General features: G+C 42.6%; 1 protein-coding gene across 2 annotated transcripts in view; it reads left to right on the top strand.

Moving 5' to 3' along the window:
* Window positions 1-4,979: 4,979 nt before the first annotated feature.
* Window positions 4,980-13,167, top strand: part of slc6a6 (solute carrier family 6 (neurotransmitter transporter, taurine), member 6) — a 34,220-nt gene continuing 26,032 nt past the window's right edge. The window contains exon 1 of one of the 2 annotated variants that reach the window (XM_014134772.2): window positions 4,980-5,146. Coding sequence is in view for 1 of the 2 variants with exons in the window: in XM_014134771.2 (XP_013990246.2) it covers window positions 10,440-10,450 (11 nt within the window). In the remaining variant the exon portion in view is untranslated. Of the gene's footprint in view, window positions 5,147-10,219; window positions 10,451-13,167 lie in introns of those variants that run through there. The other variant, XM_014134771.2, reaches the window with a different exon arrangement.

The following is a 13,167-nucleotide window of genomic DNA, read 5'->3' as shown; positions in this document are numbered from 1 at the left end:
CCCCTGTATATAGCCTCCTTATTGTGATTTCATTGTATTACATTTTTTTTTTACTTCAGTTTATTTAATAAATATTTTCTTAAAACTGCATTGTTGGTTTAGGGCTTGTAAGTAAGCATTTCACGGTAAGGTTGTATTCGGCGCATGTGACAAATACAATTTGATTCGATTTGATTATGTCCAGGGATTTCTTATGACATTTTATGTAGAGGAACCCCTTACCTTCTAATTATTCTTGTGTAGCTGGTGATAGAGAAAAAAAATGTTGGCATTGGCGATCGTGAGCTCCTGGCAATGAAGTTGGCATTAGAGGAGTGGAGACACTGTCTGGAGGGCGCCAAGGAACCTTTCGGCATCCTCACCGACCATCAGAACCTGGAGTATATCAAATCAAATTTCAAATCAAATGTATTTATATAGCCCTTCTTACATCAGCTGATATCACAAAGTGCTGTACAGAAACCCAGCCTAAAACCCCAAACAGCAAGCAATTCAGGGGTAGAAGCACGGTGGCTAGGAAAAACTCCCTAGAAAGGCCAAAACCTAGGAAGAAACCTAGAGAGGAACCAGGCTATGAGGGGTGGCCAGTCCTCTTCTGGCTGTGCCGGGTGGAGATTATAACAGCACATGGCCTAGATGTTCAAATGTTCATAAATGACCAGTATTGTCAAATACTAATAATCATAGGAGTTGTCGAGGGTGCAACAAGTCAGTAACACAAGAGTAAGTGTCAGTTGGCTTTTTCATAGCTGATCTTTGAGAGTATCTCTACCGCTCCTGCTGTCTCTAGAGAGTTGAAAACAGCAGGTCTGGGACAGGTAGCACGTCCGGTGAATAGGTCAGGGTTCCAGCAGGTCTGGGACAACAGGTCTGGGACAGGTAGCACGTCCGGTGAACAGGTCAGGGTTCCATAGCTGCAGGCAGAACAGTATATACGGAGAGTGAGGAGACTGACTCCGCGCTAAGTCAGATGGGCACTTTTCTTCACCAGGTTCGACTTCACGCTGACCTATCGCCCAGGTTCCAAGAACATCAAGGCCGATGCCCTGTCCAGTATCAACGATTCGGGAGAGGGTCCTGTCCAGAGTGCACCTATAATCCCATCCCGAGTTGTAGGTCCAGTGGCCTGGGACGTAGATGTAGACATCCGCCAGGCTTCAGAGAGGGAGCCCACACCCCTGAACTGTCCTCCTGAGCGCATCTACATTCCCACAGGGAAAAGAGATTGGCTGCTGACCTGGGCACACACAGCTGTCGTCGCTGGACATCCAGGTATTTCTCGAACTATCCACTCCATCGCTGACAAGGACTGGTGGCCCAGGATGTAACTCAATATGTCAACTCCTGTTCCGTATGTGCCCAAACCAAGTCCCTCCGGAATGCACCAGCAGGGAAGCTCCTGCCACTTCCCGTGACTCAGCGATGCTGGTCTCATCAATTCATTGACTTCGTAACCGATCTCCCCTCTGACGGTTTCAACACCATTCTGGTGGTAGTGGATAGATTTTCATGTAGTCATGTAGTTTAATCCCTCTTCCTGGTCTTTTCACTGCTTTCCAGGTCGTTGAGGCACTCTTCCAGCAGTTCTTCCGGCATTATAACCTTCCAGAGGACATTGTCTCCAACTGTGGGCCCCAATTCACATCACGAGTATGGAGGGACTTCATGGAGAAGCTCGGTGTCACGGTCAGCCTCACTTCAATCCAACTGGCTGGTGGAGAGGATGAACCAGGAGCTGGGGAGGTTCCTGAGGAGTCACTGTCAGGACCGGCAGGGTGAGTGGACACGATTTCTTCCATGGGCAGAGTACGCCCAGAACTCGTTGTGTCACGCCTCCACTGGGTTGACCCCTTTCCAGTGTGTTCTGGGTTTTCAGCCGGCCCTGGCCCCATGATCCCAGGGCCAGACCGAAGCTCCTGCAGTTGATGAGTGGTTCCGGCACGCAGAAGTGTGTAGGAACGCGCATGTGAGACTCCAGCGAGCTGCCTACCATCAAAAGTAACAAGCAGACCGCCTCCGCAGTGAACACTATGTTCGCATCTGGCTCTCTACCGGGAACCTCCCAGTCCACCTGCCCTGCAAGAAACTGAGCCCCCGGTTTGTGGGGCCGTTCAAGGTTCTCCGGAGGGTCAACGAGGTGACGTATAGGTTACAGTTGCCCAGTCACTCGTATCTCACCCTCATTTCATGTCTCCCTTCTCAGGCCGGTGGTTCCTGGTCTGTAGCTGACGCTGTCCCCCACGACACCCCACCACCTCCCCTGGACATCGAGGGGAGTCCGGTGTATGCTGTCAGATCCCTAATGGACCCCTAGCATCTTGGTGGTCGGCTCCAGTATCTGGTGGACTGGGAGAGGTACGGCCCAGAGGAGCGGTGTTGCGTTTCGGTGGAAGACATTCTGGATCCCAACATCATCTGTGATTTCCACCTTCACCGCCCGGACCGACCCGCTCTTCGGGGTCGCCCCCCTGGTCAGCATTGTCCTGTGGCAGGAGCGCGTGTCGGGGGGGTACTGTCACGTCTGCTCCTCCCCTCCGGTGCGCGACGTCACCGAAATACTAACTACCAGTCCTGGGATTCATTATTACGCACACCTGGCATCCTTCATTATGCGCACCTGCAGATCATCATGATTCATACCTGGACTCCATTACCTCCCCTTTATATGTCCCTCCCTTATGTTCATTCCTCAGTCTGTATTGTTTTCATGCTATCTCGCCACTGTTACGCTGTCTTGTTTGTTGTTTTATTAAACGTTTCACCTGCTTCTCGACTGACAGCGTCATCGTTACACTCAAGGGCACATACAGAACAGATTTTTTCACAGGGTTTGCTTGGGAATTCAAACCAGCAACCTTTTAGTTACTGGCCCAACACTCTTAAACTAGGCTACCGACTAATGGTTGCTATCTCTGGATGCAGAAAAAGTAGGCAAACACAATGGTACAACCCAGAAGTCTCAAACACAATGTTTAAAAGGGGTTAGAAGTCCAAAACGCGCCAGCGTTACGGTGGGTTTATCTAATTGTAAGCTATCACTTAAGGAATCAGTAAATTGCATGTAAAGTCTAGGGCTAGTTAGTGATCTGGCACATTTTCCTAAGGGTGATACTCTAAAAGTTCTCTTTCTGTTATTTCACGCCTTACCCTCAGTATCACACAAAGTTAGAATATTAAAGCTGTTACTATGTATTTCCTATCCCTGATAGTGACTAGTGTCACTGTCACAGATTACTTTTTGCATGCTTATTTAACCAAGTAAACCTATTGCATAATTGACCAGTTGTGTGACCTGAATATTTGTATTTAAGCTCACTGTGCTTCTGCCCACAAGAAGTGATGAAGTACATTGGTATAATGGAGTTTTGGTTTGGTTAGAGCACAAGGCTACAGTACAAAAGTCTAGGAGCTCAAAAAGTTAAAGATAAGATCAAGACAAGATGGATGCTTGTGTTGATTTGAACACAAATGCAGCTGCTATAAGAAACAGAACTTATGGAATGGGACATTTTGCAAAAAGCCATGCCTAAAACAAAATGTATTTAAAGCCTGTTGTCTGCCATTACTGAATTCGCACTGCCTACACAACCCAGATCCAAGAAACTGTCATATAAACACCTTGTTTCTGAGCCTCCAGTATTAAGCTTATTCAGAATGACACTTCCCTTGGCAGTTAGGTAAATAGTGGTCTTGCACAAGGTAGGCTGTTACACAACTATAAGGCTGATATGGAACAACACAGATATGATATCACAAAGCAATCTCATCAGGTGATCCAGATTCCAAATACAGCTTTAGGAGTGTTCCCATTTTGTTCATGTCACTGGTGAAAAAATCCATATTCTTGTTTCATGTAACATGTTCAGCAGCTACTTTAGATGCAAGTTCAGTTGCAGTCGCAGTCACAAACACTGGTCCAAAACAGAGTAGTCTTGAAACAACTTCCTCTTTTTCTGCCATTTCCCATTTCACTGAGAGAAAATAGTGGGTCCTGCTGACAGAGCATATTGTTCTCTTAGGGGAAATGGGTGCTGAAACTCAGGGGACTGGGCGGCCTGACAACAGTCTTTGCTTTACAAGAGGCACTTTGGCTAAAAGGCTGCGCCAAGGTACCCAGTCCAGGCCACCATGGCCGCTGCCCATCTGCACAAACAATAAAGAAAGGCTCTTTTTGATTCAATTCTGAAGATGAAAAAACCCCGGCATGTAGCCTTGAACCGGCTGCTCAATGTTACACAAGAAATGGGTCATTGTTAGAGTATGCCGATTGAGGCATACAGTTTAACAACAGATAGCATGCGGTTTGGGAGTAAAATATCACATTCTGTCGTTCAGGTATAGAAATGTAACCTCTCTGTAGAATGCATAGCATGTGGTGTGACTAGTTTCCCCCCTGTGGTTTGCTGACTGTTCCCCTTACCCCCTGACCAGTGTGTCCCACAAAGCTCCGCCATGCCAACACGTGGTCTTGCCATCTGTTTGGGTAAGGTTGGTTGTCTGTCAGCATTGGATTAGTCTACTAAAGTGCAATGAACCAATATGCACTGAGCTGAACAAACATACAAAGTTGTGTTTTCATATTAGGCTACTTTGAAAAATGGGCTAGGCCTTATGTTCTTACATTGTGCAATACTGAAGACAAATGTGATGGAACTTACATTTAGGACCATTTTTCCCATCATCAACCAGGTCCTTGCTTCTGTTTTAGGTATTATTGTTCATGGCTACATGGGTTATAGTTATTGTAATGTTTCACTGGTTACTGACCCTGTGATGAAAACGCCACAGCAGTCCCTCATGTCCTTTGTCCTTTCCATTCCTTTCTTGGCTGAGTTTGTGAGTCCAAATGCGTGCCTTGCTTTGAGACTTGATCGAGCCAGATGAGGTGAGAGCGCCAAGCGATTCAAATTAGCGGGAACCTGTCACTTTAAGAATAAACTCTCCTGTTGCATGGGGAAGCTGGTGATTTTCCACTCAAACTCATATTAAACGCGCACCCGCTCTCAGAAACAAAGGTCAGAGAGAGAGAGAGAGAGAGAGAGAGAGAGAGAAATGGTGTAATTCATTTCCGATGCAATTGTTTTATTGAGCACTCACAGCACAACACAAGTTTAAGGGACAGCTCGAGCTATAAAATACCTGGCAGGTAATTAAGCATCATCTTTACCCGTCAGAGAGATAAGTAATAGCAAATTAGATTGTTGTTTGTATGTTTTTAATATATAGGCTAATATTCACATTATTTTCATGATATAAGACATATTATGATGTATATTATCTGAATAGAGCAGCCAATGTATGTTCTGTAACAATTTCTCAAGGTTTTGGACTGAAATATACATGTTGTTCTTTGATGTTTTCAGATATAAAAATAAGTGTCCTCTTGGGAATCTCTCTCCCTGCTTGATAATGTTTTATTTGAAGTGATGCTAATAATTCCTGTGTGTAAAAACCGAATTATGCGCTGCGTGTGTCTGTGAGCGCACATGATGTGTAGGCTAAAAACACCATAGCTTGGACATCAACCCAAGGGCGCCTTATATTGCTTTTGGACGTCAAACTATTTAATTAAAGCCAATGTTTTTAGGTATATTTGATTTGTCATAAAATTATGACAAAATGCAACATTAAAGTATAGGTATATTTTGGTTGCCATTGCCTTTGTGAGTGCGCTTCCGCGTTTGAAATTCTATAAATGAATAGGCTATATTTCCTACACTATAGCAGTGCTTTTTTATAATGCGATGCATTCTAAGAGGTCAACTTTTGGGGTTTGGGGTGGATGTATTGCCTTTAAGCCTTCACACTCCTTTACGATGTTGCTGTCTGTCTCTCCCACGTGTGCCTTCTTAATCTAACCTAGTCTATATTCTATGGATTGGTTTTGTCAAAGTGCAATGATGATGAGGCTGTTATTTGAAAGACGATGCTGTTCGTGAATTAGTTGTGACGGTTTAAGATGGTTTTAATACCCATTAACAGGTTGTACATTTTAACCCACTTATTTTGTCTTCACTCTGCCTGACAGAGTCGCAACTCCCGACAGAGAAACAAGCATTGATTGAGATTGAGGCGTGTCCTTTTTGGTACCATATTTTTTTAGGAACAACAATGTTGTAGTTTGCCATCCGTTGAAGAGAATGGATCGACTCTCGCCCTCCATTGGCTTTTGTACGACTTTAAAGAGGTGACGTTTTATGAATCAGATAATGACATTTCAAATTTGCTGCTCCTTTTGGATAAATACTTATTGATGTGTTGGTTGAGTCTTTGAGACACTGACACAATAGGCTGTAGTAGGCTAGTCTACAAACTAATGTGTCATAAAGATGAAGATGGCTTGTGTTTTTGTTTTGTATATCAAGAGTGGATTATGAAACTAGGCATTGCTCTATTTCCTAACCATTGTCTTGGGTCTTTCCTAACCAACCATGAATAAGTTGTTGACAGTAGCCAAGCATACACTTACAGTGATGCTGCAAATATGATGCTTTCTCACAGAAGCCCGTTTCCAAAGAATCAAAGGATAATGTGAAATCAATAGATATGTGCATTTTATTTTCATTGTATAACTGCATATTACCATTTTGATTCTTCATCTCATATCTGTGTATTCTCAAATGGGCCCTTGTTGAAGAAGACATAAAAAGGGGTAACTGTATTGAGTTTTCCGTCATATGAATATGTAATACACTGCAGCTATACTGATGTGTGCACCTTATTACTGAGGCAGTATGCAATATTCCACGCCTATCAAAATAACAGTGCCATGGGGTCAAGCATCAGGCTACATTATCCCACATCTCTGTTGTCTAACATACAGTGCATTCGTAAATTGTTCCGACCCCTTGACTTTTTCCACATTTTGTTAGGTTACAGCCTTATTCTAAAATTGGTTTTCCTCATCAATCTACACACAATACCCCCATAATAACAAAGCAAAAACAGGTTTTTAGAAATGTACATAAATATCACATTTACATACGTATTCAGACCCTTTACTCAGTACTTTGTTGAAGCACCTTTTGACAGCGAATACAGCCTTGAGTCTTCTTGGGTATGACGCTACAAGCTTGGCACATGGGTATTTGGGGAGTTTCTCCCATTCTTCTCTGCAGATCCTCTCAAGCTCTGTCAGGTTGGATGGGGAGCGTCGCTGCACAGCTTTTTCAGATCTCTCCAGAAATGTTCGATTGGGTTCAAGTCTGGGCTCTGGCTGGGCCACTCAATGGCATTCAGAGACCTGTCCCGAAGCCACTCCTGCATTGTCTTGGCTGCGTGCTTAGGGTCGTTGTCCTGTTGGAAGGTGATCCTTTGCCCCAGTCTGAGGTCCTGAGCGCTCCAAAGCAGGTTTTTATCAAGGATCTCTCTGTACTTTAGTCCGTTCATCTTTCCCTGTATCCTGACTAGTCTCCCAGTACCTGCCACTGGAAAACATCCCCACAGCATGATGCTGCCACCACCATGCTTCACCGTAGGGATGGTGCCAGGTTTCCTCCAGACATGACGCTTGGCATTCAGGTCAATCTTGATTTCATCAGACAAGAGAATCTTGTTTCTCATGGTCTGAGAGTCGTTAGGTGCCTTTTGGCAAACTCCAAGCGAGCTGTCATGTGCCTTTTACTGAGGAGTGTCTTCCGTCTGGCCACTCTATCGGGTTCTTGGTCACCTCCCAGACCAATGCCCTTCTCCCCTGCTCAGTTTGGCCGGGTGGCCAGCTCTAGGAAGAGTCTTGGTGGTTCCAGATTTCTTCCATTTAGAATGATGGAGGCCACTGTGTTATTGGGGACCTTCAATGCTGCAGAAATGTTTTGGTACCCTTTCCCAGATCTGTGCCTCGACACAATCCTGTCTCGGAGCTCTACGGACAATTCCTTCGACCTCATGGCTTGGTTTTTGCTCTGACATGCACTGTCAACTGTGGGACCTTTATATAGACAGGTGTGTGCCTTTCCAAATCATGTCCAATCAATTGCATTTACCACAGGTGGACTCCAATCAAGTTGTAGAAACATCTCAAGGATGATCAATGGAAACAGGATGCACCTGAGCTCAAGTTCGAGTCTCATAGCAAAGGGTCTGAATACTAATGTAAATAAGGTATTTCTGTTTTTCTATTTTTAATGCATTTGCAAAAAATTCTAAAAACCTGTTGTCGTTTTGTCAGTATGGAGTATTGTGTGTAGATTGATGAGAAAAAAACTGTATTTAATCAATTTTAGAACAAGGCTAATGTAACAAAATGTGGAAAAAGTCAAGGGGTCCGAATACTTTCCGAATGCACTGTAGCTCTCCCTCCTGATATGTAAAATGGACATTTGTTATTGGATTACCCCTTTAATGTATTCCATTTGCTTAAACACAAATGTTGTGCAAGACAAAACCCCTTGAGGTGGATCCATTTTTTTCCAATGGGATCTGGAGAGCTGGTTTGGGATGCTTGGCTGTTATATGATGAATGTTTCTCTTTTCAATAATATCATGCTACACAGTAACATCCTGGCATGTTGATATAGAGGGTCCGCCGTCACAGATTAACTTGATTTGAACTTTATCTGCTGAATGTAAAGAGTAAAAAAACTACCTCCCCCTGGACTGTTGTCTCCAGGCAAGCTGCATCAGTTAAATTTGATCTTCTTAGAGACATCCCAGAATTCGGAGCCAAGACAAGCATTCCAACTCCATAAATCGATTATATTACATAATAGCGATTGTGTGCGGTCCACTGTATATCCAAATAAGGGTGGTATGGGGTGGGGTGAGTAGAAATTATAGAAGCAAAGCTACAAGTGAGCCTACATATTAATTGGTTTGGACAACGTTTAATACTCCACTCAATTAAGTAATTGAGGAATGGTTTGGCTGTTATAAAACATGCAGACAAGGCTTATTTTTTCAACCATGCTCAGCGCATGAGGGGCGCATGATTTGTCATAAACAGAAGATATACCTTTGACTAAAGGTCTTATCAAATAATTTGATATTTTACAGTCTTTGATTCTGTCTTTAAGGCTTCAGTCTCAGAAGATAATGTCAACAGTCTAAGACCACAATGCAGTGGAATAAAGTAAAATAAACAAAAATCAATTCTGAGATTTGCGATGATGCCCCAAATTTTCCTTCATCCTCAAATGATATCAAGAAAAGTTAAGGGTCTGCAGTTTCATATAGAAATGTGGCTTGACTTTACGTTGACTGACAATTTAAAGCAACTGTATGAAACAGGAGCTCTGTCACACTCCTACTCCTCTGATGTCTGCCAATTTGTAACGGAACACAAGACAAATCTCAAGGAAACTCATTCACAGTATGACTTTGGTTTCTTTAACATTATGTAGCAGAAAGTTTCTTTGCACTGTGCAAAACAATGTGAGTTGTTGTATTTTTCCAGAAGTGGCAAGGATATTCGCAGTCTGGAAATATAATTTGAAGTAACTACTTCTGTGTGTGTGTGTAAAAGCCTGCCAATAGCCAAGCTTTGTCTTCTGTCAAAAGGATTGCGCAATTCCTGTAGTCAAGTTTAACACTGTTTTTTAATTACCGTGCCAGCTATTGTACACGTGAGATCCTTTATGAGTATATTATGGTGTCTAAACAGAACAGGGAAGAATACAGGAACCATCACCTTATTAGGCGTTGTTATAGAGTGCGCTGTACCTGGTTTACGTTTCAGAGATAACCTGGCACACATCATGTCAAAATGGAGCAGAAGGCTCCCAAATACACCACAGAGACACTTCCCTGATTATATCCTGCCCCCGATTTAAGAAAACTATATTGATATTCACAAACAGTTCCCATAGAGATATTTGAAAGTCTTTGCTGTGATGTGAAATGACACAGTCATAAGCAGTTATAATAGGAAATGTCCCACATTTCCAATGCTATGTGGAAGTGGGACGTTAAGACAATAATACATGAAAACTTAGCATGGTTAGCCAAGCCAGTCATCAGTCCCTTCCTTCAGTCCCTGTCCAGCCACCACCCCTTACACACATAATGTTTTAAGAGGGCTTCTTTCTCCTGCCTGGAAGCTGTCCCATGAGGCTTGATTTCCCCTGCATGCTGCTGCTCATGGCCTACTACTCTGTTCACACCCTCCCTCCCTCCCCCCTTCCTATCCTGTCATCTGTTTCAGTTACGTGAATAAGAGGTGCCTATGACACATGCAGGGCAAAGCATTCAGCCCCAGTCCCTGACTCTGTGTGTGTGTGTGTGGGGGGGGGTGTTGTAAGTGGGAAGTGGAAATTTACAGTATCTGGAGAGTTGGTCCGCGACTGCGAGGCTGTGCCCAATCTCCACATACGATTTAATTGTCTTTAGCTGAGGGCGGGACTTGCTGTCAGCTCCACTTCTTGTGAGCAGTGTTGGCATAAAGACATTCAGTACAGAGGAATGGTGACAGCTGAGAGAGAAGCACACTACATATATCCACAGCCATGAAGGAAATGTAAGTCCTTGGAATTACTCAACTGAAATAATAAAATAGCCTTATCTAAATCTTTATGTCAAGTGATTATTAAGGTCTGTTTTGGGATTCTTTTTGTTTAATCTGAATGGACAATTTCATGTAAGTGCTTAGAAACCCTCTAATTAGCATATTTTAAATGGCTTTGTTAATGCTTTGTTTGAGTGTGAAAAGGGGGAACTACTTCACAAAGACTAAGGATTGCATTCAGACCTTTATTTCCATTTGCCTTTTATCTTTTGCAATGCATGTTTGTTACAGAATCTTTCTTTATGTTTGATTGGATGCTAAGTTGGTGATGTGTCTAATGCGGTGTTTTCAGATTATGACAGTGTGATGTTTTAGAAGGGTTTGAGAATGTCTGGTCAAGGGTGTCTGGGTGGGTCATGTGGCAGATCCCTTGGACTGTTGGCCTTAAGTCTGACGGCAGACAGCCTCCCAGCACCTAGCAGGTGAAAGCACATAGAGCAAGAGAGTGATAGAGGGATAGAGAGAGGAAGAGAAACAGAGTGGGTGAGAGCTGATACAGTTATGTAATGAGGTTTGAGAGTGGAAAGCAATTCAAGTTGACTTGTCATGCATAACAGAGACAGAGAGAACCTGGAAAATGACAGCAGAATGAGCAGAGCGATGGAGAGGACCATAACTGGAGCTGGATTTAGTAATGAGGGGTTGTGTGGTTGTAGCTCAAACAGCCATTTAAAGGGCAATTTCACAATTTTTCAACTTCATATTCATCTCCAGCACCACCCCAACATCAACTGATGTGAAAATTTTGCGTTTATATGTGTTGTAGTAAAAAAGATAGAGGAAGCTAAGTGTTTCCAGTGACATCATCAGTGTGTATCGTGTGATTTTAACCAATTATGAGTAGGCATTGCCCACTAATTGTCTACTAATTAGTTGATGATGTTATTGGAAACACTAATCTGCATATCTTTTTTAATACAAAACATAGAAATGATCCACTTTCACATATGTTGATGTTGGGGTGGTGCTGGAGATTATGAATATGAAGTTAAAGTGAAATTGCCCTCTAATAATTGAATGAACTAATAAGTAGTTATTTGAGACTGCAAAACAAGTTCACTTTTTTTATCAGACTCTGAAAAACAAAAGCACAGAGCGGTCACTGGTCAATGAGTGCAGCTTTGCATTAGATTTTCACAATGTGGTATTTGTCTGTGAGTAGCTGTGTGTGGTTATATTTCTTAGGCTGCCTGTACAGTGGCTACAGGATGTAACTGTCTAGAGTGTTAGTCACATGAAAAGGTGAATGAAGATACCTTATGTTTTAAAGATCTATGGCTGCCTTTCAACTGAGAGTAGTTTGGATAGATTGTTCTGTAAACTGGCAATACATGTATGTATTTGAAAAGCAAAAGCAAAAATTAGAACCACAAATGGTGCTAAGTGTTAAGTGGCAAGTCCATGCATTCGTGTGGGTTTGAAAGTTAAAAAGGCTTTAATGTATTGGGCTGATATTATTAGAATACACCAACGCGTATGGGCTTACACTTCATCAGGATGTCTGCCAATAGTGTGTACTGTTGTAGAGATCCAACTATAAATCAACTTTGAATTATACTGTTACTTTCAGAGGCTTAAAGAGAAACATTTACTTATTGGAGAAAGATTTGTTCTCTAGCTATTGTTCTGTGAATCTTTTAGAAACCAAGCACCTAGTCGACTGACTCGTATGCTTTTGTGAGGCACACAATCTTCAATGACAGATTTCCATTGGAGCCAGCAAGAGTAGAGGGGAAGCCTTTAATGTTCTCCGTTTCTCTGTTTCTGCCAACTACATTTCAGTCTGAGCCTGCCTCAAAAGGACAGGAAACCTTACTCTGTTACAGTGGTATTATCAGACTTACAATTAATCATAGCTGCTTTTTTCATTCTTCCTGTTTTATACGACACCATTCATTGTATTCCAGCAGTAAGCTTAAATCCATTTGTGTCTTAAAATGTCCAAGGAATTTCTCCTGCCCTGCCATGCTTTGATTGTTTTACAGCCCTTTGGCACAGGCAGGGAAATGGGATACCTGAGACAGTAATTCCAAATCCTGTCTTTATTGGAAAGGCTGTTTACAGTATAAACATTCAGCGAACTTAAGCTGTGGGATCTTCCAGAACCCATCCAAGCTTTCGGAATGGACACGGATACATAAACAGCCTTCAGAAAGTATTCACACCCCTTGAATTTTCCCACATTTTGATGTTACAGCCTGAATTTAAAATGGATGCGCAATACCCCATAATATCAAAGTAGAATTATGTTTTTAGAAATGTTTACAAATGACTAAAAAATGAAAAGCTGAAATGTCCTGAGCCAATAAGTATTCAACCCCTTTGTAATGGCAAGGCTAAATAAGTTTGGGGTGGCAGGTAGCCTAGTGATTAGAGCATTGGGCCAGTAACCGAAAGGTTGCTGGATCAAATCCCCAAGCTGACAGGGTAAAAAGCTGCCCCTGAACAAGGCAGTTAACCCATTGATCCCCAAGTGGCCGTCATTGTAAATAATAATTTGTTCGTAACTGAATTGCCTAGTTAAATAAAGGTTAAATGTTTTAAAAAAAAAGTTCAGGAGTAAAAATGTGCTTAACAAGTCTCATAAGTTGCATCGACTCACTGCAATAATGGTGTTTAACATGATTTTATATTGACTACCTAATCTCTGTACCCTACACATACAATAA

Source organism: Salmo salar, chromosome ssa13 (genome assembly GCF_905237065.1).
Source record: "Salmo salar chromosome ssa13, Ssal_v3.1, whole genome shotgun sequence".
In the NCBI taxonomy this organism is placed as follows: Eukaryota; Metazoa; Chordata; class Actinopteri; order Salmoniformes; family Salmonidae; genus Salmo; species Salmo salar.
This window is presented reverse-complemented; position numbering and strand designations above follow the sequence as displayed.